The 24,359-nt window shown below is 44.4% G+C and overlaps 1 protein-coding gene across 3 annotated transcripts in view; it reads right to left on the reverse strand.

The window, feature by feature from the left end:
- Positions 1–24,359, reverse strand: part of CCDC149 (coiled-coil domain containing 149) — a 99,370-nt gene that overhangs the window by 8,496 nt on the left and 66,515 nt on the right. For 2 of the 3 annotated variants that reach the window (XM_047719022.1, XM_047719024.1), the window contains 6 exons: positions 24,096–24,168; positions 22,571–22,655; positions 20,388–20,532; positions 10,990–11,066; positions 9,519–9,551; positions 4,643–4,759 (listed from right to left, as the gene is read on the reverse strand). In XM_047719022.1, coding sequence (XP_047574978.1) covers positions 4,643–4,759; positions 9,519–9,551; positions 10,990–11,066; positions 20,388–20,532; positions 22,571–22,655; positions 24,096–24,168 — 530 coding nt within the window. The remainder of the gene's footprint in view (positions 1–4,642; positions 4,760–9,518; positions 9,552–10,989; positions 11,067–20,387; positions 20,533–22,570; positions 22,656–24,095; positions 24,169–24,359) is intronic. The other variant, XM_047719023.1, reaches the window with a different exon arrangement.

Here is a 24,359-nt window from a genome sequence, read left to right on the forward strand (position 1 = left end):
GCTATGGTCTTGGGATATAACCCGAGTGCTTGGCCTGACATTGAAGGCCTTCAACGACTCAACCTCCATCTGCCTGTCCACCTGACATCCCAACCCTTGTCCTCGTATCCCTACACCTAACCCTTTGTGGCATCCCAGCCCTGTCCTCTGAGCCTTTGCTTATGAGGTTGACAATGCTGCCATGGCTATGGTTCCTGTCCATATCCAGACGGCCAACATCAATAGTCAGCTTGACCTCCATCTCCACTACAAAGCCTGTTCCATGAAATCTGGACAAAAAGTAATCTCCACAGTGCCCTAATCTCCACAGAGCTGTGTCTAGACTCCCAAGGGAACTTTGTCCTTTCTTTGAACTTTTTTACCCTTGTTACTTATGTATAATTAGCTTATAAAAGTCACCTGAAGAATGAAATCTTAGCTGATAAACTTTGCCAATGTTCTATAATGGGGAGTCAATAAATAGCTTATTAAATGCTTGGATCTATGGACATATATATGAATACATGAACAAATGAGTCTATTAGTACATATATGTAAATCCTATGCATCAAAAAATGAAAGCAATCCTTGAATTCGTTCTAGGCTATCCTCAGGTGGCTACCCTAAAAGTTCTTAAAAGGCCACTTCTGGGAAAAAAAAGATTTCTAACTCACACAAACAGCTACATCTGAGGTAGCTCAGGGAAGCAATAACATTAGTTTCATACCAACAAAAGAAAATTTTTATGGTAGTTGTAGAGGGGATATGGGAAACACGGAGTCAAAATGAGCCAGTTTCCAGGACAGGGCAAGGAGCTTTATTCAAAAGGAGTAAATTATGGTCCTTTCTGCAGTTAAATTTTTCACCAACGTGAGATGAATAAACTCCTTCTGGAAATTACTCTTAAGAAATTACTTCTTCCAGGACACTTAATAGTATATTCTGGTGCCCCTGAAAAATTAATTAACCTTACCTGTAACAACCTAACCCCTAAACCATTTGCAGTGTTTTTACCGTGGGTCACGTTAATCTTCTCTACCTTAATTTACATCTAAGTGAGGGTGGTCTAAATTACACTGGGGCCTTTTGGTCGCTGGTACTTTGCCTTGTGCCATTTCTTTAGATGACATTCTGCTCGTGTCCAAACACATGAATCTTTTTTAAAATGGCAAACCTTTGAGATTACCAGGGAGAACTTTGCAACCTTTTTTAGGGGGAGCGGGAGGGAGCAACACTGCTGCTATCCTTAGAGGTCAAAACACAGCAGCAAGTGGGGGATGGGCAAGGATGTAGTTCTATTGTTTGGCCCTATCGGGCATTTATTTTTTTCTGAGAAAGTCCGGATTTTCGGAGACTGGGAAACATGAAGATACAGGGGCCGGATTCCATCTGGGATTAGATTGTGGGTCAACCGCAAGATTTACCAATCCTCTCCTCCCCTTTGGTTATCCAAAAGATATCTAAAAAGTATACTCAAGTCATTATCAGGAGACAAAGACAAGTGGCTGAAAATGTCAAGACTGTTGATCTGCTAGGGCCTCTGCTACTTGTTGGGGGAAAACTCTTCCTTTAACTCTGTGATTCTGGAATGTTAACTCTTGAGCTGTGAGAGTGTGCGTTCTCCTTTGGGAGCAGACACAGGGCACTGCCTTTCCCATAAAAGAAGGATTTTGAGCTCAGCATGGGAAAATATTATTAGAAGATAATAGTGATTATTCTGTGCTGTTTTACAAACAGAATTAGTATCATTAATATGTAATAATAACAAAACACATATCAATAATGATGAGGCAATCAGCCGATACAAACGCATTATGACACAAATAGTACAGAAAGCAGAAATATTTTCTCGAAAAGATGAAGAAAAAGTAGCTTTTTGTAGAAAGACTGTTAGTCTCCTAAAAATGTGTCACCCTCCCACTTTGGCCCAAAGGGGACATTCGTCTTCTTTTGTTAACTGATCTCTGATGGGCTTTGTCCTCCCAAGTGTGAGCTTTCAGTCGGAATTAATCAGAGACCCGCCGGTGATGAGAGACCATCCCAGCCGCTGCCAGCCACTCCACAAATGCTTCCTTGTTCCCACCCGCACTGGCAAAGGATGGGGTTGGAACAATGAGAGCTAATGATGGAACTCTGGAAGCTATCATTTTGAATCAGGCCATTACTTATGCTACCCTTGTGAAAATCAAGCCCAGCTTATGTTCCATTTTAGCTTAGGGGGCCCCGGGTCCACCCAGGGGCTAAATAAGCCCAGAGAAGACAGAGGGCTTCAGGTCTCCATGTAGACACTGGATGCTGGCACGGGATGACCAATGCATGTTCCAGACTGCTTGGGGGAGGGCACAGCATGTCACAGGCCCGGTTTGCAAAGAGCCCCACGCTGCTGGCTGGAAAGACCCAGCCTTGCCTTCTGGCCAGTGTGAAACCCACCTGAGTCAAGTGCTCTCTCTTAAGAATTCTCCCTGCATATGCGTGGGGAGCCTCTCTGTGGAAATCCCAGACCTGTCCTATTCTTACCGTTCTATGTACTAGTGTGAAGGATTGAAACAAATTTCAAAGCACAGCAGTACAGATGCACGAGCAAGCCTTGCTGAGCCCACCTCAGATCCACAGAACTGCTCATTGGATCCCAAGACTCATGATAAATAATACATAGTAGTTGTTTCAGTTCTAAGTTTTGGGGTGGTTTGTTACACGATGGTAGCAACTGATTCAACTAGTTAGTACAGTCTGATACAAGCACAGTTGTTAGGTCAGATAATCATCAGGTTAGAAAGATAGGGTAGCAGTGCTGTGATTTTTTTTTCAAAGATTTTATTTATTTATTTGACAGACAGAGGTTACAAGTAGGCAAAGAGGCAGAGAGAGAAGGAAGCAGGCTCCCCGCTGAGCAGAGAGCCCGATGCGGGGCTCGATCCCAGGAGCCTGGGATCATGACCTGAGCCGAAGGCAGAGGCTTTAACCCACTGAGCCACCCAGGCGCCCCAGTGTTGTGATTTTAAGTGGAAAACAGTTGGGAGCCATTAGAAATTTCTGCTTAGGGTACACACATGTTGGACAGCAGTGCTCCAGAAACTTTATCCTATAGCAGCAAGGAGAAGATAGGAATGAAATAGGGGGAGTCTAGAAGACAGGGAAACTGGGACAGAAGCCATGCTGAGGAAGTAAAGAGGGCTGAACCAAAGCCAGAGGTGGTAGGATTGGAGGTGTGAGAAACTCTGAAGAAAGAGTGGCTACAGCCAAGATATGGATGGGTAAGGAAAGCTGACAGTGATCAAGGTTGAGTCCAGATGTAGCTGGGGTAGCTGAGAGAGTGACCAAAAAGGGAGGAGGCATGTAGAGTTGGCGATGTCATACTTGAGAAGTCCACAGAATGTTTAGGTGGTAAAGTTTGCACTTTGGGAAGTCAGGGACTGTAGCTCTGCAGATGGTACCCAGTGGGGGGAAAATATTTCAAGAATATTTTCATAGAGGTGATGGTTGCAGGTGTGACTCAGAGCAAGAGAAGATGGAGAGAAAATATGGAAACCAAGGGAAGAACCTTGGCACCTGCATGTTGGGTATATTAGTTATGTACTGCTGTGCCACAAATTGTCCCAAAACTTAGCAGCTGGAGACTCAGGAGCCTGGGAGCACTTTATCTGGGCGGTTCTCACTAGTGGTCACTCATGGAACTGTCATCAAATGTTAACCAGGGCTGCTGTCATCTGTAGGCTTGACTGGGGCTGGAGAATCTGCTTCCAAGATGGTGCACCCAAATGGCTGGTGGCTAGACGGCCTCAGTTCCAGACTGCATGAACAACATGTGGGACCTCTTGGGTATCCTCAAGACGTGGAGGCTGGCCAGCTTCCTCCAGAGAGAATGACTCAAGATAGAGAGAGCAAGAAAGACCCCATGTATCTTTTCTGACCTATCCTAGGAAGCCATATACTATTACCTGTGCTGTATTCTGTTAGTCATATAGATGAACCCTGATATGATGTGGAGAGGAATCTATAAGGGTAGGAATACCAGGAAGTGGGGATCATTTGGGGTCATATTGGAAGCTGGCAATCACACTGAGGGTAGAAAAAGAAGACAAACAAAACTTAGAAAGATGGGAGGGATAGTTTAGCTGGGGAAACAGGACTGTTGCATGGGAAGACAGCTGCCTCTCACACTCGTGGGCTCCTCTGGCACCCTAAACGGGCCTCTGAACTCCTTCAAAACACTCTGTCTCCAGAAAGTGTGCTGGCAGAGAAGCTTTTATTCTCTTTTCAACTGACTCCCAGACCACTTCCCCTGTGCCCAGCAGTGTGCTGAGATCTCCCCGAGGTTAGCACCATCATCTCGCCAGTTTATAGGTAATGGGAAAGGCAGAAGTTACTAGTCCAAATTCTCAGAGCGAACACAATATGGGGGTGGACTATGAGCCTGAGCTTCTCAAATCCTGAGCCCTTTCTCTTAACCTCTGTGTCACTGTGATGAGTACAGAGGCCTGCATTCTTCAGCTGGAAGCTCCAAACAACACAAACCCATATAAGCAACAAGACGAAATGCAAGGGATGACCCCACAGTGTCCCAGAAGCTACTGGGAGGGGAAGAACTAATATCCACTGAGCCCCGGCTCTGTGCCAGGCACAGGTCAGGCAGAGATAGACAGAGAAATCAAGGTGTGCTTACCATCCTCGGAATTTGCTTTGTTCTCAGTGGGCTGCTCGATGAACTTCAGCAGTGGGGATCTTGATCTCTGTATGGTGGGGAGAGCAGGGTCGCTGAACAGTATGGTGTCCTTGCCCCCTGTCATGGAAAAGGGGAAAACGGACATATTATGTCACTAGAGGAGTTGTGGTTATGTTCACCCCACACAATGGACTGGCTGTTGGGTGAAAAAGGCACTTTCTTTAATCACAGGTAACACTGTGGAAGGGCAATGGCCAGCCGGTCCCTTCTATAGTGTGAGGACCAGGCAGTGAGGTCCAGGGCCAGTCTATGAGTCTGTTCAGGACATAGGCACTCACAAATGCCACCATGAAGGAGCAGCCTGGTGTCCTGAGCAAAAACCAAATGGCTTTGATCTGGGTGAGACTATAACAGTCATAACCACAGGAGAGGGCTGAGGAGTGTGGGCTTTGGAGCCACACTATGGGGTCTGTGTCCTGGACTCCATCCCTTGTTAGCTGGCTGACCTCAGGCAAGTCACTCAGCCTCAGAACCCTCATCGGTAAGATGAGAAAGAAGGACAGCACCCACCTCACTGTGAGGTGGTGGTGAAATGAAATAATTCATGTAAAGCCCTTAAGCATTTCACTAGTGCTCAATGTCCTATACTGAAAGTATTATCTTATGGTGTAGACAGCACTGCCATATATGCTACCTTTGATTTAATTCAATGTGGTCATTTGGACTGAGTCATAACGTAGGTAGTACCAGGTCCCCCAAATTGTCACAGCTAAACTTGCACTTAGAACATATGGTCCCATACCAACCAAACCCTTGTATCTATTTGTATGAACTCCCCCAATGGATGGAGAGGCTGAGGGAAAGAAGAACATTATAGCTCTATTGTGGAGGCCATGGAAAGTTCCAGAAATCTGGAGCAGGAAGTGTAGCTCTGAAACGTAAGCATCGTGAACACAGACACATGGACACAAAACATGTGGACATAAAGGGAGTCTGTCCAGTGGTCAGGAGAGCACAACAAGCAGGATTTGACCCCAGACTTCTGTCTACGAGACTTTGGGATTCCTTCAGTGGGAACCGCAGTGCCCCAAATCAAAACCCCAGGGCTGTGGGCCCAGCCTATGCTCTAGCCTTAGCCATTTAACTTTGAGAAAGACCTTTTCTAAAGCCAAGCCTCTAATCTCTCTAGGGCTCAGATCAGGGGCCCCAAAGCTCTGTAATTTTACTTGGTTTCAGGTTCAGTGGACACAGAATGGTATTTCTGTAAAGACGTTTCCGCCTTTAGAGAACCAGGTGAACCTTGGACTATACCTCTGAGCCCTTGGTTTGTTCACAATACCATCTTCCCATTAGGGAGCTTCATTTCCAAGACTGTGGGAGAGAGTTTGGCATAGAGTAGGTGCTTAATAAATAGCTGGTAAGGATATGAATACATGGGTGATGGATTCTTGGGGCTCCTGATGTCATGTTGGGCACAGGTGCTCGGGGCTGCCTCCGGCAGAAGGACTATGTTGTTAGCAGCAACAGCACACTGAGTTCTGCTGAGGGTCATCCCAGAAGAACAGGCATCTGAAAGGAGCCAATCTGAAAGCTTGCCACCAGCATGACTATTGTCTCATGTGGGAAAAAAACCCCAAGTCTTCAGAGTCATAGTCTGGAGGAGTGTCCCAAAAAGAACTGTCCATCTACAGGTTGGGATATTGTTAAGAGGCTCTCAGAAAGAAAGAAACACAACTGGGTCTTCCTCTGTACTGTGAAGACACAATTTGGAAATGCTTTGAGGGACTAATGGTTCCTATGAACCCAGAGCAGACACCTCTTCATAGACTTCCTTTGTTTTTCTTGACCAAGGCAACAGCTACTGTACTCAAGTCAGGAGAGACTGCATTTTTTGAGCCATCTTTCTCCAGCAGGTAGACTGGTTGTTCTTGTATGAAGAGGCACACTCTGCCCCTCTGTGTCCCAACCAGCCTTCCAAGTCCCTTGTGGCCTCGTGGCTGAAGAATCAGAATTACAGGAAGAGTAAGGAGCTGGCCTCAGGCAAGGGATTAAGGTGGCCTGAGGGAGGCCCTCAACCCCTCCGGTCATGAGCAATTCTCTAGCCCCTCCAGCCACAGAGCACCGTCTGTTCCATAATAATTCCGTAAAAATGCTGGAGCAACACGAAACCTCCAAGCATTAGTGAAGGAAACCGGAGCCATGACTTGTCCTTGGCCAATCGAGGTGGGGGTTGGGGAATAGCCAGCCGAACACTTCCTGAAATTCCTGCCTAGAGATATCTAACCTGAATCTGAAGATAAAATGGCAGGATTTGGTCATTCTTGCAAAGTGTTTGTTGAAAGATTCAAAGGCCTCCTTGGAAGCCTGTCCTATTGTTTCTAAGTCTGGATTCCATCTATGCCGATGAATGTGAGCTCTAATCTGATAGTCGGCTGTCTTGCAGTTTCATTCTGGTGCCTCGCCCTGGAGGAGGTGGCATGGGGTAAGGTGACCCACAAAGAGTCAAGTGGCAGCCGGCAGCCAGGCAGAAAGCCACATAGGCAGGCCCCTCGCTTGTGGGGCACATGAGTGTCTGGAAACTTTCCCGATTCCCTGGGACACAGCATCCCTCCTCCCCTTCTCCCAAATGTACCAAGTACTTTCAAAATGCACATTTTCCTCCTCAGGCTGATGCTTCGAGTGGAGAAGAGAGAATTAAAATGAAAAACTCAAAGAGCCAGGTTCTGCACTTGCCAGGTTTTTTTTTTTTTTTTTTTTTTCTGGCTTTCAGTGTTTCTTTTTAGAGCAGGAGCACATCCAGGAAACCTCTCCTTGGAGCCCCCAGGCACCACTCTCCCTACAAAGGCTGGCAAAGGGCTTGGGGACTGAGGCCGATGTGTGGAGGGGGTGTCATTTCCTCCCGGGAGACCACGTCAGTTGCCCCCCACCCACCCAACCTTTCTCAAAGGACTCCCATGCCTTCCCACCTCTTGGGAACCGATGAAATAGTTTGGAATATGCTCTGCTCTCCAGATGATTTCTCCATGCAGACTGTGGCATTTGTCAGACTTGCCTATTTCCCAGCAAGATCACAAATTTTCCCCAATTCTATTGAACAACATTGAGAACTACATACTCGTTGGCTGAGAGAGTGAGGAGGGAGGGGAAAAAAAGACTCAAAGAATACTCATTGCATGCTCAAAGTCCAATAGCAGTTCTGTCTCAGAGTAAGGTAGAATTCACCACTGCCCTTTGGAGTCTCCGAGGAGACTGTTTTGGCTTCTGAATCCTTCTTCTCCAGTTCCCAGCTGATCTATCCCTCCCCCACCCCTGCCCAATTCCTCTCTTCTCTGAACTATGGTTCCCCAGCACACGTGGGAAAACACCTGAGTTCTAATATCTACCTCTGCATCCTTTTGGTATCCTCCCATTTCCTAAACCTTTGTTTTTTCCATCTGAAATGAGGGGATTAGACTAGATCAGGGAGGGGGAAATGTTTTCTCTCACACGTCAACTCTAACCAGTCGGAGGCTTCCTGGAAAGCCAGTGTGGACGTCTGTTCTGAGGGCCACATGTGAGGGCAGCATGCAAGAGCCATGGGATGGATTAGTAATGTCTGCCACTGGCGTTGGAATGGGTGTTTTATAATATACACCAAGTATTTACCATACTTGAACTCTTTGCTCTCAACTCTCCCTGCAGGTCTGATGTTTGATGACTCTTCACCTTCTTCATTTACACCCCAACACCTTTATCACTCAGCACTTAATTATATATCATTCTGTACTTTCTTCTCACTGCTAGATGTGTATGCATCTTGCTTCCCTAAAGGAACTATGGATTCTTGGAGAGGGCGTGACTAGAATGCCTGATACAGAAATGAATTCACAAAGTCGATGCTCGAAAATGTATCAACACATTGATGGACTGATTTATTGAAGAAGATACTGATCCTTTCAGATGCTAGTAAATAAGAGTGAGCTAACAACTCTCTGAAACTACTGGGACTCAGTCCCTGCCAGGTGGCTGAAATGCTGACAAGGCTTCTACCTGGGGAGAGGAAGAGGAAGGAAAAAATGTGGAAGAGAAAGAGGAAGAGATGGAGAAGAAGAAAGGGCGGGGAGGAGGTGGAGGAGGAGGAAGGGGAGGGAGGGAGAGAGGAGGAAGATAACACACTGCCCCTTGCCCCACTCTTTGATAGGTAAAATGGGGTCCACAAAACAATGAGTGTGTGGAAGTGGCTGATTGGATTGATACTGCAAGGGGCCCTTCCCTTAGTATTTCTCACCGTGGTTTAAAAATGACCACAAGGCAGTGCCTCCTTGAGAATCCTTCACAATAGCAGCAAAGCAATGCTCTTTCCCTTACATCAACTGTACCAGATCTGTACCACCCTTGTCCTGTACTCTCACTCTGTGTCTGCAAGGAGGCCAGATACTAGAACAAACATGGCCATGGCATACAATCCATTTAGCCGGGTCCCTCAAAGCTCATTTTACCATTGAATATTTACTTGGTACTAATTGAATTCTCCATTTCAATGGACTGTTCTAATCAGAAAAGTGCAATGATACATAGAGAATGCATTTCTATTTATTTACATGCAGGGGACGCCTGGGTGGCTCAGTTGGTTAAGCAGCTGCCTTCGGCTCAGGTCATGATCCCAGCGTCCTGGGATCGAGTCCCACATCAGGCTCCTTGTTTGGCAGGGAGCCTGCTTCTCCCTCTGCCTCTGCCTGCCATTCTGTCTGCCTGTGCTCGCTCGCTCTCCTCTCTCTCTGACAAATAAATAAAATCTTTAAAAAAAAAAAATGAGTATTTATTTACATGCAGGGATGATGATATTAATGCATTGCTGATATTAGCCACAAACACACATATTTGAAATAGAACATACTCCCGAATCCTACTGAAACATTGTAGCTCAGGCCTTCAGGCAGCAAAAAGGAGGAAAGAAAGAATTGTTAATGCATAATAGCCATTCCATCCCAGAACAAATAACACCGGAGACAGAAAATTCTCAGCATCCTTCGACTTACTCAACTTCCATCTTTTTTACATAAATTGTAGAAATAAAACATCGTGAAATTTCACTAAGTCATTTGGAGGGAAAAAAAAAAAATCAAAACTCCAGTCCGTGCCCAGAAATAGCAATCTGACTGCACAAATAAACGATAAATTTGCCTGACTGTGTTGAAATTCAATGCAGCCAAAGAAAGGCCTTCAAAGAAGATAAGGTTTTAACCGTATCAAAAGGTTCTTGTGCAAAATGGATCATTCAAATCCCCAGAATGGCACTTGCCACTAATTAGTTCTGTTAGGTCTTTTGACATCAAGTTCAAGGAATCTGCTAAAACTTCCAATTTATGAAATGCACTTGCAGGCAACCTAAGGTTGCCTCTTCAGATTACATTACGGGAACGTGTTGTTGTCCATGTCCCTGTGGCAATTTTCATTTCTCGAACATTACGGGGCAGCAACTGATACAATTCAAGGGTAGAGAAAGCTGGTTTGTGCAGAAAGGTTAAGTAACTAAAAATATATGTACAATGTTGTTTCCAGGGAAAGAGGAGGGGATGGAAAAATGATAAATACAAGTTTCTGGAGAAAAAGAAAAGGGGAATAGCTGATGGGGGTCTCACAGAGGGGTTATTTTACCAAGACAAACAGGATAAATATAGCTAATTAAAGTGAAACATCAGAGTTTCCTTGCAACGTGTACAATTGCGGGGAAAAAAAAAATCTCCAAAGGAAATTTTGATTTTCAAGTTGCATAAAATGGGATAGGGGAAGAGAGGAGAAGAAGGTTCTTATACTCATTTATATATTCATTCTTAGGAATGATAATTAAATAGAACAAATTTTTCTCAGTATATTTATTTTTAGGTATGATTCATTCATTTTTTTTAGGAATGATAATTAAATAGAACAAATTTTTGTCAGTTCTTATATTCATTTTTAGGATTGAGGAGTAAATTGAACAAATCTTTGTATATTCTTCTACTCATTTTTAGGGATGATAATTAAAATGAACAAATCCTTATAAAATACCTAGGGGTAAAAAAAAAAATGAAACAATTTACTATATCCATAAAGGTGAAAAATAAAGTATATACAGACACAGACAATGACAATTTCTGAATTTAGGCTAGCAAAACTTGAGAGTTCCACAGATGGGAACTTGAATATTTATATGAGTTTCTCTGATTCCCTCAAAATTGATGGTTTCTGTGTTTAAAGCACTTGTAGATTTTTTCAACAATGATCTTCAAATAAAAGGATACTTAAAAACTAGAATCTTCTTTGCAAATTAGGTAAAGGCTGCCTTTTTTAAAAAAGGAAAATAACTTTCATGAAGTTCTGCTTACCTGGAAGACTCCACAAACCAGAAACTTCCAGAGTTCTTAATTTTTTCTCCAGTTCAGCCACCCGATTCCCTAGGATTCTGGAAAATGGGAGAAAATGACAACAGACAAAATTAATGAGCATCTCATCAGCTCTTGGAGCCTCATCAGCTCTAGAGTGCCCGGACAGAAAATGTTTTGAGATTTAAAGCGTATGCAGAAAACACAGTGTGTATGCGTATACAAAGAATATATGTGTAAAATATGTAATACATTATACACAAACTCTGTTGAACGTACCTATGAAAATATAAAGTGAATGATGAAAAAAATACTAAATGTTGCCATTCAAGTGAGTCCTCTCCCACAAAAGTGGGGAAGCTAAACAATTATTCCATTGTTGCCCAAACGTCTTACACAATTTCTGTTTGGGAATTGCTCATTGCTAAAGATTATAATTCATTTTGAATACCCTTAGTGGTATCATACCTGATTCTTTGAGGGTGGATCTGAGTTCTGGAAACCATGAAGTCTAACCAGTAAGACGGGTGAACGTGTGTAGTAAAGTTGCTTTGAGTCAATAAAATAAGATCTGCCTTCCTCAACCTAATCTATGTCTGAGACAATATCCTTGATACCAAGCCGAATGCCCAGTTGAGGGTAGGTGTTCCATAAACATATTTGATTAAAGAAAATGCTTTTGTTTTTTCCTGGTTTGCAATTATCTATGGACAGAATGAAGAAATAGGCTTTTCAAAAGAACTTCCAGCAATTGCAGAATCACTAGAAGAATTATATTGCTTTCCAAGGTGACCATTCTGATGCACTGGGACATATAATTTCTGGAACGTGTATCTGAAAAGATTATACTGTTTACTTGGGGGTCAAACTTTGTCTGAAAGCGTGGAAAAACATAAATGTGGGCGTGTGTTTCCCCTTTTCCACTTTACACAAAATTAAACATAGTTGGGAAATGATTTTATAATCATCTCAAACTTGAATCACTTTCTATTGGCCTAGAAATTGAAAACCCAGTCTTTATATTATTTGGGGGATTTTCTTGGCACTGCCGTTGTTAAAATGATGCGGAAATCACCTTAATAGCAAAGTTTCAATTCCTTTCAGCAGGAGAAATCAGAATGCTAGAATTGTTCTCCTACCTCTCTTTATATCCTGGAGATAGCTGCACACACCCACATACATACAGAGGCGTGAATATGTATATATCTACACATATATATATGGTTTTGGATTCATCCTTATTTTACCTGAATTGACTCGCAGTATCTTAATTAATATTCCCTTTGAGCTCCCAGAAAACTCTGATGTTACTATCTGTGGTTTTCTTCACCTAGGTACTTGAAGCTTTTCTTCTTTTCCTTAAGTCTTAAATTCTGCATAGTCTTTATCAATTACTTTCAATTTTCACCTTATTTGTTGGGTCTATTCTGCTTTCATGTCCCTGACCCTTCAATAAAGACCATTCTTCGTAATCTCACTTTCAATATTTTGCTCAGACCTTCTGATCCGAGCTCCCTTTTCACCAGCTGACGGGTTTGAGATGCAATCACAGCAGAGTTCAAGTTGATGCCTGTTTCTTAACGAGATCAGATCACCTGTGAGCGAGGCCTCTTGGAAACAAAAGATAAGGCTTAACTCTTCTGTGTGCGCTGAAGGATGCCATCAGAGCAACCTTCGAAGGCGTGGTAAAGAGACATTTGGTTGCTGTTTCTTTTTTTCCCCCCTGATGTCCCCGGATAACAGAGCTCTGTCTCCCAGAAATGGACTGAGGTGAATTTGCTGGTTCCCCCTACTTTGAGGGACCCTGCCTGTTTGTCAGCAGTGCCTGTTCTCTTCGGCCGGACACAAGCATCTGATACAGAGCAGGAGGTAGTAAAACGGACCCAATGGGAATTGTGCTAGTAGTGATAGTAGCAATAACATTATCCAGAACACTAGCAACCACACCACTGTTACCATGAACAGCGAAACTAATCTTTCTTGAGTCCTGGCTCTGAGTCAGAGCCCATGCTGAGCAGCTACTGAGCATACATGATCTCATCTGACCTGACAAAAACCCTGTGGTGTACGTTGTATTATTACCCTTTCACAGATGTGGACCATAAGGAACACAGAGGTTAAGCAACCTGCCCAAGGGTATACAGTTTATCTCCAAGCTGTGTCTGTTGCCGACCCCCAGTGCACTCATCCACCTCACTCGACTCCTCCCATTGGGAAACAGAGGCACGGAAATTAGTTAATTTGACCAGAGTCACAAGCAGGACTCAGGATTTGAACTTGCAACTCCGTTTGTTGCCACAATACATGTCTTAATTAACACCTCACAGTGGTCCTGTAAAACAAGCATGCTTGTGTCTGGAGCAAGACCTCTTTAAAAACTGTTCATAATTGAAATGTAGATGCAGCTGGGCTGGCTTGTATCACAGCTGGCCCAAGAGTCCTCAAAGGATAAAAAGACTCTTCCCGATGGGTTTCACGCTGAACAAATACGGCCGGTGGCCCATGGAATGTGGGGTGGTGCAGCCCAGCGAGAGAGGGCAGCAGGCATCGAGGGAGGCAGTAAACACAAGAACAGGGGCCACTGAATTCAGTTTGATCAATTCAGCACACAACTGTTGAGACTGTAGGGGATAATGAAGAGAAGCAGACTGTATTCCTGTATTTGAGTATTTGAGGGACTAAAAGTCTGGTGGGAAACAGATGTGGATACACACACACACACATACACACACACGTACAGAGCCTGTCAAAGGTTTGAATAATATCTCCCAATCACCTGTTCTCTAGCAGGCATTACTCTAAGCACCACACAGTATCTCCCTTACCCCTTGCAACAACTGAAGAGGGAGCTTTTAATATGCTTCATTTGTGGATGAGGGAACAGAGATTCAGAAAGGTCAACTAACTTGCCCAGGGTGACGCAGCTGCTAAGTGGAGGGTGGGCTAAGTGGGCCTAAAAGCATGCAAGTACTTCAGAGTGGAAGTGAACCACAGAGTGGAAGTGAAGTAAATGAGGGCTGAATCCAGAGTGGTTTTGAAGGACCCAGATCACGAATGAACTTGTTGCCGTACTGAGAAGGGTGAGACTTTTCTATGTCGGCAACAAAAGTGAGATATTGGGGGGCACCTGGGTGGCTCAGTGGGTTAAGCCGCTGCCTTCGGCTCAGGTCATGATCTCAGGGTCCTGGGATCCGGCCCCGCATGGGGCTCCCTGCTCAGTGGGGAGCCTGCTTCTTCCTCTCTCTCTCTCTGCCTGCCTCTCTGCCTACTTGTGATCTCTCTCTGTCAAATAAATAAATAAAATCTTTAAAAAAAAAAAAAGTGAGATATTGGAAGGTCTGAAGCAGAGGTGCAGCAAGATGATGTTTAGGGAAAGTATTCTTGAGGCAGAGTGGCAAATGAACTGGTATCAGTATGAGTAGAAGCAGGAAGACCAGTCAGAAGGGTGATGTCCAAGTCAGTGATAGTGGTGGCCTCCAACAAGCCCAGGGGGCGATGTGGGAAGTCAGCTGAATGGAGTAACAATACCAAGGTAGGTGAAGAATTTGAGGTGCCTATGGGATATCCATGGAGACAGTCAGTCACGTGATAGAAGAAAAGTCTGGGAACGCAGAGATGGGCATGGAGGCTGGGGAGTAGATCTGCTCACCAGCAGAGGGTGAGAAGACAGAAGAACCTGACCCTAGAGTATTCCTGTCTAAGGCAAGAAAGAACTAGAAAGGCATAGCTGGACAGGGAAGAGGAGAGCCAGGCCACATGGGGCAGGAAGCCAAGGGGTGTGAGAGACCCAGGTGGGATGTCAATACTGTTTTATTCTGGAAAGTGGTCACATTAGATGAAAAAGTCTACCTAGTAGATGTGTCTGACCCTTGAGAGAGATGTTTCAGGACAGTGAATGGGGGTGAAACCCAGAATCCAAGTGACAGGGTTGGGAGAAGCAGACTTGGGGCAACCAGAAGCAGGGAATACAGATGACTCTTCAAATAGTTTAGCACGGAATCGAAAGAGACAGCTAGGGCAGTAGCTTGAGGCATAAACAGGTTTGAGAGAGGATTCTTTTTTTTTTTTTTTTTTTGTAGGAGGGGAGAGATTTTAAAATAAGGTTTTTTATTTAGCTATGGTTTGTTTTAGGAGGGATTTCAGCATATGTCTACCTAGCAGTCTAGGAAAATCCTCAGGATGTCAGGCCTCCAGACAGATTTTCAGTAGTAGTTTCTGATAGTAACAACGTGATAGGGGATTGGTAAAGACAGAACCAACTCGGGAGCTGGCCATCACTGTGTGTCTGTTCCTGTTCCCCAGACAACACGGGAGCAGAAATCCCTGAGGGTCCTTGGGGAGAGCCCAGTCCTCAAGATGTGACTGTGGCTCTACCCTGTCCTCCCTTCCAACCCTACGTGGCCTTCTTTTGACTCTCTGCTCTGATCCATGACAGCTCATGCTGCTCTCAGTGTCTTGAACTTCCGAGCCATTTACTCTTGGCCAGAGTGGGGGAGAGCAATAAACAGTATTAGGATTGCAGGAAGGGCAGTGAAAGGTCACTATCTTCATGTACCCGCCACCATCACCAGCACCGGCACCCTACCACCAGCAAAGTATTGACTGGAAAACTAAACGGGGTGTTCGGTAAAACATGATTTAAACATCTGCCTCTTCTGTTACTGCTTTGCTACCTGTTGAAAAGTCACAGGATGCTCATCCCTTCTTTAGCAATAGTCAGACAACTGACCAACTCTTTGGCAATGAGTACCTCAAGCAAAATGCCCATTAATTGAAAATCCTCTCAAAAAATAAAGTCCTGTGTGGATCCATTCGTTCTTCAAGATGGCTCCCATTGGGCCTTCTCAAGGCGGGTTGAGTGACAGGCAATGGAAAGCCAGTAGGGGGAGCACAGGCTTACAGAAACAGAATACCTTTATTCTCACTTAGAATGCTCCACCAACACAAAACTATTGTATTATTTTAGTTACAAAAGGGGGATCACAGCAAGCAGACCAAATTCAGATTTTATTCCTAGCCCCCACTCTGTTGTATAGTTTTTTTTACATGCCCCCAAATAAAACATTTACTGAAAGTATGAAACCGAAGACCTTCTAAGTTTTAAAGATGGCACATTAGGTACTTTATGTATGGATAGGAAGCAATCTTTAAGATCTATTGTTATGGGGGGGGGCAAGGTGAAGAACAGTGGGAAAAAAACACCTTTTTGGTGAATACTAGCTACAATTTGTAAGAAGAAAGAAAAGAAAGGAAGGAAGGAAGAGAGAAAAGACTATATTTATACAAGTATATATGAGTATTTATATGTGTATGTGGAAATGTGTTATATGTTTATTTCCATATGCACCCTTGGAAAGGGATACATAAGAAATAAGGAATAGTGTGGTTCCTTCCAGGAAGGGGAATTGGAGGCTGAGAGATGGTGGTAGTTTAGGGATACATTGTTGTTTAACCTTTAAAATTTGAACCATGAGATGGTACAGAATTATTGAATAATAGTTATAAATAACAAGGTACATTAAAACAAAATTAAATCTGAAAACAAAAACAAAAACAAACAAAAAACAAAATTAAATCTGTCAAAATGAGCAAGCCTGTTTCTCAACAGAGGATGCATGCCCATGGAGCCTGGGGCGGGCTGGTCACGGTAGGGTTAAGACAGGACAGGTGCTAGGAAATCAATGTGTCCTGAGAGGCGGGAGCGTCAGGTTGACAGTCTGGGGTTCCTGAGTTCAGCAGGCAACAGGATTTAGCTTTTTTTTTAGCAGATTTTCTGCTTTTTCCTGAAACCCATTTTACACTATATGTTAATTAACTAGAAGTTAAATAAAAACTTGAAACAAACACGAAAAGTCCAGCTTTTTAGTGGGGGCTTGTGACGTCATCAGAACTGTAGCTGGGGGCGTGGAGTTGAGAGAGGGCGGAGCTTGGCTGTGGAGGAGGGTCTGGGGTCTGCGGTTGGAGGATCAATGGGAGGGTCTTCCCAAGGGAGAGGTGATAGTGGGGTGGGACCAAAGCTGAGGGGGCAGGGAGAACATGTAGACTGAAGGCTGAGGACAAGGATCTAACATATATACAGAGTCCAGGAAAACCGTAAAAAATATCAAGGGAACAAGAAAAAGGACTAAAAGATGATTCCATCATCCATTCATTAAATAAGTATAAGGACATACAGTGGGCCCAGCACTGTCCTCCCTACTGGGAGGGAACAACGATTCTCTTCTAATGGGACAGCTTCAACCTGCATAATGTGGAGGTCTGTTGATTGTATCAGGAAGGTGGGCAGAGCCCATTAAATATTCTTCAAATCATGCTTTAAATGGCTGCATAATAGTCTATCTTATGGATTTACTATAATCTTTTTTTTTTTAAAGATTTTATTTATTTATTTGACACAGAGCACGCGCACGACAGAGGAAACACAAACGGGGAGGAGCAGAAGAGGGAAAAGCAGACTCCCCTCTGAGCAGGGAGCCCGTTGCTAGGCTGAGATCATGACATGAGCTGAAGGCAGACCCTTAACGACTGAGCCAGCCAGGGATGCCTGGAGTTACTATAATCTCCAACTTAAAAACATTGGCAGGGGGCACCTGGGTGGCTTAGTTGGTTAAGCATCTGACTCTTGTATTCCGCTCAGGTCATGATCTCAGGTTGGTGAAATCAAGGCCTGCGTCAGGCTCTGTGCTCAGCATGGAGTCTGCTTGTGATCCTTTCCGTCTGTACTCATGCACTCTCTCCCTCTCAAAATAAAATAAAATATAAACAAAAACATTTGGCTTGTTTCTGTTTTCTCCCCTGTTATAAATGAATCCATTTATGTGAACCTGAGGACATTCACGCTGATTTTTTTCTTTAGGATAAATTCCTAGATGCAGACCATGTGGGTCAAAGGGTGCAAGCATTTTCAAGGGTCTTAAAACGTACTAAGGAGTGGGTGGCTCAGAGTCTAGATTCCTTGAACGCGAAGAGCTGAAGGGATATGGGGCAAAATGACAACCTATCGTTGGAAATGTGGGTACTGCTCTGGGTGGTGAGGTGGGTACAAGAGTTCTGAGAAGTGCCTGCAGAAAGTGAAAAGCAATCATGCGGGGGGGTGGGGAGATGAAGCCCCCAGGTGTGGTAAGGAGATCAGAAGGCCTGGTGGAGACCTGGGGTTGAAGTAAGGGGCATGGAGGGAATCGAGGGGATGAGGAGAAAGAGGAATCCAAGGAGATGAGTGCAAGATGCAAACTGGGATGCAGAGAAATCAGAAAAGAAACACTCAGAAAGTGGGGTTTGGGGGTACTGGAGACCCTCAAAGGGAGATGGCTATGGAACATCTGGAAAGAGGTCTCAGGAGGTGTTGAAGCCAAGGTGGTCTTTCTTTCCTGGGGCTGGCTCAAATCCAGAAACCTAACGTTCCCTCCAGAAAACCCCTCAGAATCTGCATTTCAGAACCAGTGCCTCTGAGTAATTCTGACATGGGTGCTCTCAGGAGCACAGTCTGAGGGGGTGCTATTGAAGAAGTAAAGGCAGCCTTCTTGTTCACAAAGATGCTGGGTGAGTGGAATTCAGGGGGAGCTGCAGTGCTGGGGAAAGACTATGGAGGTTCAGGGAGCTCTGTGTGGTGTCTGGGTGAAGAGGCAGAAGCCAGGGGTTGGGGGCAGGAGTGGACTAGGTGGGATGAGTTGCTCACAGGGGAGCCAAGCCCAGAGGAGGGAAGATGGTGTGGACCAACAGGATGGTGGGTGAGTGTGTTTCCCAGAGCCAGGAGGGAGAAGGTGGAAGGCACTGGTTCCAGGGGAGGGTAAGTCTTGGGGTTCCTGGGAAGGTGCATCTATTTTTTTCCATAAAAGAGCAGCTGAGGTTACCTGCTGAGAACAGACTAGGGTTTAGAAGACCTGAGAAGGTTTGAAAGAGCCCCAGTGGGTGCTTTATAGGGAGTCAGTGAGGACAAAGAAGGCTCATGCAGAACACTATCGGCTGCAGGGGATTCTGTCTGGATAAAATAGACCTCGTACCTATTCTGGGGAGATTTCCATTTCTTCTCCCTCCCCTGAGATGTCTCTGCATTTTAGCACCTGACTGTCTCATTCCTTGGTTAAGATTTCTTTTAAAAGAATTTTAAAAACTTCTTCTGTCAATAAATTACCCTTGTCATCCCTCTAAGATTGCCCAGACTCCCTCCACTGCTCCCTGCCTTCTTTTATATATATCTTAATCTCCTGCGCGATCTTCCCTTCACTCCCAGCTTCTCTTTTTTTCTATTTTGTTTTTACAATACTCTCAATCATGTTCCAGTTGCCTCTTTCCCCGTGCCCCTCCCCCTCGCCAGGACCCTGCTTTCTCACCCCTCCCATCCTTGCTGGAAGCCCCAGTGTTTCAGAGCCTGCTTACTTCTTGCACAGCTTCATTTTGGGGCTATGTGTAGGTTTCATAAGCAGGACCAGCTACATAATTCTGGGGCCCACCGCAAAATGGAAAGGCAGGCCTCCTTGTTCAAGAATGATTAAGAACCTCAAGATGGCAACCATGGAGTTCCGAACCAAGGGCAGGGCCCTTCCGAGCATGGTCGCTTGTCCTCAGAGCCAGCCTTGTTCCCGGTGTCTGTTGCTTTAACTTATTGTTGTTCACCATTCTTTGAACACCTCCAATTTGTGTGTGTCTCTAATGGCTACTAACTTGAGTCGATATGTTTATAAGAATCAGTGAAGGGGCGCCTGGGTGGCTCAGTGGGTTAAAGCCTCTGCCTTCAGCTCAGGTCATGATCCCAGGGTCCTGGGATGGAGCCCCGCATTGGGCTCTCTGCTCAGCGGGGAGACTGCTTCCTCCTCTCTCTCTGGCTGCCTCTCTGCCTACTTGTGATCTCTGTCTGTCAAATAAATAAATAAATAAATCGTTAAAAAAAAAAAAGAATCAGGGAAGACACTCTATTTTAATTGTTCCGTCCCACCACTTTCTCTGCTTCTCTGGAAGAGTGACAGGACACTCCCTTCTAGGCCCAGTTGCCTATGAAAGTTGATGCTTGGCCTTCCTGCTGGTCCGAACCCCCCAGTGTCATGCTATAAGTTACAATGGCACCGAGGAGGCGCCCTCCCTGAAGGAGACCCGCAGGAGAGGTAGGGTGAGTCACCCGGGCAATCGTACTGCCCATGTCGTCTACATTCCTCAGTGAGTGGCTCCGAGTAAGTGTTCAGTCTGTAATGGCTGGTAGTATTCTCCCCCTCCCCGACTCTGGCAGATGGCTGAGATGCTGTCACAATGTGGACACAACATTCTAGTTTAGGAGGTGACCTTCCAGACTTCAGTGCTCCCCTCCCTTCCCCCAAAGGTCTGCCATCCCACCTGGCTGCAACCCCCCACTAGTGGTCAGCATCCCACATCTCTCCCACCCACCCCCACCCAAGGGTCCAGTCACCTACTTGTTGGTCTGCCTCTGGTGCTGGATGACCATGTTTTTCTCGTGGATTGTCTCTAGCAGGGCTGTTGCCAGAGATTTCAGATCAGAAATGGACTGTGGAGTGGCTGGGAGACTGCACCCGTGATCTTCGGATAACAAATCCTGAACTGGGTGGGATGCAAAGTTTACAACTGAGTCTTAAGTCCTTCTGGAACACTGCAATGTAAACCTATGTCCGATCTTCCTGGATAATGAAGCTGGGTTAAGCTCCCGGCTTCTAAATGCTATGATGAAGTATTGAAGAATCCACTTCAGGTGTTTTTATTTTTAAAACAAAATAAAATTTAGTGTGAGGGTTGAACAGAAACAAGGAAGTTCTCATGGACTTTTATCACCCATTTCTTAAAGGGATAATAATCTTTTGCATTTGTCCAGCATCTCACCCTTTCAAAATGCTTTATACTAACTCATTTGAGGCCCAAAATTAAAAAAAAAAAAAAAAAGATAAAATAAAACCCACCTGGGAAGTATTATTTATCCCTATTTTATGGGCAGGAAAGCAAGGTGCTGATGGATTAAAAACATCAGCTGGAGGTCACACAGCCATGCAAATAGCAATGACCCTGGTCCCAAGCTCCTTGCTTTGTGGCAGAGTTTCCTACAGTGTGCTATGTTCAGTGGGCGGCAAGATCCTATGGGGCATTATTTAAAATACAAAATATATTTTGTGTCTGCATCTTTTTAGAAACCATGAGTTACCATAAAAAAGACACAGTCTGTGCTCCTATCAGACAGAAAAAAATAAATCTCTCACTACATCTCTGAACATCCTTTTCTATATGCCTATACATAGATACACAGATTCATACATTTTTCTTCTGAAATGAGAAAAAGCTCTTTTTTTCAGTTAACCCAACTCCTCATCATCAATATCTCCTAAAACATAAAATGTAAAGGCAGCTTGGGAGCCCATGTGTAGATATAATTTATTTAATTCCTGCTGGACATTTATATTACTTTCTATGTTTTTTTTTCCTCATAACTAATGGAGGAAGAACTTGCCTCAAGCAGTATGTTTTCAGACGTTGGTAATTATTTCTTGCTGCTCAAAGGGGATGAGTTCAAGCTTTGTCAAAATAAGTTGCCAGAGGGTTATACAGAAAGGCTCTGGCAGGTTTAGGGCATGGTTGAATGTGGCTGGCATTCCCCACATCAGTGATGGGACTGGGTCTCACCATTCAAAGATGTTTGGCTGTCCAGGGTATCCAGAGCTGAATTCACATGGCTACTTCACATTTCTGGGGAGTACTGAGGTTTTCCGTTTAAAAACAATTCTAGGGTGTCTTTTTTTTTTAGTTGAGTGGAAAAACAGAAGTTGCTTAGAAAAGTGCTTTGGTTATTAGGTCAGCTGAAGATTCAGCACTTTTTTTTTTTTCCTCCCCTAGCCACTCCAGCTTTGATTAAGACTCCTGCATGATCGTTGCTGGTCTGTGTGGCCGACAACCCAAAACTGGGCCAGTCGCCCATGTTCAACCTGAGGCTTACGCTGAGAACTGAGTTCCCAAATATTAAGTGTCAGAAGCAAGCTCTCTGCTATTTATTCCCCTGGACTGTTCCTGGAAGATCATTATTTTTCATCAGAATCGACAAGGAGGAGGAACAGAATTGCAATCAATAAAAGCTTCTTTGAAAAAGGCACATGTTCCGTGATAAAATGATTTCAGCGGCTGTGAGACTTTTCTATTCTGGTCACAGAGGCCAGAAAAAGGAGAAACTTGGCAAGGTTGGAACATGGACTCATGGATGTTAAACCGGTGATCGAAGGAGGGAAAGTGTTCTTGAAGGAAGAGCACAGGCTAGGGGACCAGATGTGAAGAGGGTCCGTTATTAGAAAAACGTCTAATGCAGTGGTTCTCAAAGCAGGATCCCAGAACCGGCATCAGCAACACCTGGGAACTTTCTAGAAATGTGCATTCTCTGGGGCCTCACTGTACCTAAAGTCAAAAACTCTGTGTGTGTGTTGGGACAGAGTTGGGGGCAGTAATCTGTGTTTTCAAACAAGGCCTCCAGCCAATGCTGATGCAGATGGAGGTTTGGGAAGGGCTGTTCTAAGAACCACCTTGGTTCCCCAACCACAAACAGAGACGCGGACCCCGAGCTCTGGCATTCTGTTGTTCTGAGATCCCTCCAGAGAACAAACCCTACCTTGCTTTGCAGATAGGACTCCAGTCAGTGCACTGCTGCTGGATTTACTCTGGCCTTTTGAGTTTTTCCGTCTTTCGAGAGCGTTCTAAAGCAGCATTGGGAGAGAATACAAATCTCTATCAAAAAAGCCAAAAAAAAAAAAAAAAAGAAAGCAAAAGAAAAATACCTACTTATAGTAGATGCATGCTCCCATTAGACACACAAGACCCCTTGGCAAACCCCAAATGCTGACCCAACTTTTAAAATTCCGAGGCCCTGCCAAAGAGGTATGAAATTTATGGACCTGGTAGAGAGTTTTGTTTTCTTTTGTTTTTTAAAGTTGGTGCCCGGCAGAATGACAGCAATTACCTTTTCCTATATATAAAAGGCACTCAATGCGTATTCATTAAATTAAATCAAATCCGAAAGCAAGTGCTCCGTCTAATGTGTGAAGTCACTAGTTATGGAAACCCCTTCTGAATAGACATGAGATGGAGAACAGGTTAACTTTTATCTGCCGATGCCAAAAGATCACTGTTGGTCTTTGGAAGACTTCCGGGCTGGACTGGAAAAAGCCACAAATAATGAGTGACGTCTGCCACGGACACAAGATAAGGAGGCACACAGGTGCTGACCAAAGTGCCATTCCTGTCACAGACCCTTACACTACAATTGATATGCACTGTGTAGCAGTGCTTGGCACATTGAAGAACCAAATAAAGGCTGTTAAATGAATGCATACACACATTTTTTAAATGTATGTATTAATTATACAACTTTAAAAGCTGCATTCTTCTTTGGCTGTGTGTGTGTATATATAGACTGGTGTAAAGTGTGGCCCCCAACAGCATGGAAAAGGGAGAACAGCATAGAGACTTCAGGGAAGAAAAGCTAACGTCAGAAGCCGGGAAAACGAGACGGTTCTCCCAAGCATCTAGACTGCTATAAAACTCTACTCTCAGGAAGAGAAATCAATCTATTTTCAAAGCAGAGAAACCCAGGAGATGTTTCTAATTATAACGCTCACAACGAACATCTGCAGAAATAGATATTATCAGACTAATGGAGCTGGGATGAGTCTAAACAACAGTGGGAGAATTTAAACATTCTGTCCTTTCAGTGTGACGTGAACGTTCTCGCTTAGATTGTGATTCCCCAATCTTGGTTTCTTCTTGTCGCTCGGAAACCATTTTCTTATGGATGATTATGAGACAAGCAGTGTCTGATGATGGAACATTTTCTAGAGGCGCTGATAAGAAATCTAATTCTATGCGGACCGAGGCAGTGAAGTGGCCACGTCCAGATCTGGGCAGGCTCCATGCGCCCTGTCTAGGTGACAGCAACGAAAATGCTCTTGCAAAAGCTATTTTTGTTGTGTTTGTTGTTTTGTGCTTCATTTTTCCTGGTTACCTCAGTGAAAGCTCTTACTTTATCTGGGAGGGCAGGTGAGCACTCACATGTCTTTGGCACATAAAAGGGGATTAACACAGAATGGCATTTAGATGTACAATCGTGAGTCATTACCAGCATCATCACAATTCTCTACCTTATACTTGGCGATGTTTGATTTCAAGAGGTTGACCTCTTCGTGGAGTTGCTTTAATCGCTCTTGAAGGTACCTAGGAGAGAAAACATGTAACTAGGAAGTGTCTGGGCACAAAATAAAAAACATATAGGCAAGTAGGAGAAGAAAAAAAGAAAACAACCCTCCTCCAGAGCTATTGTGTACACACAATGCCTTCTCACCACCAAAAGAGGAGAAGAAAAGTGCATCTTGGTGACCTCTTCTTAAATGGATGTAATCAAGGCC

Source organism: Lutra lutra, chromosome 2 (assembly GCF_902655055.1).
Source record: "Lutra lutra chromosome 2, mLutLut1.2, whole genome shotgun sequence".
Classification (NCBI taxonomy): Eukaryota; Metazoa; Chordata; class Mammalia; order Carnivora; family Mustelidae; genus Lutra; species Lutra lutra.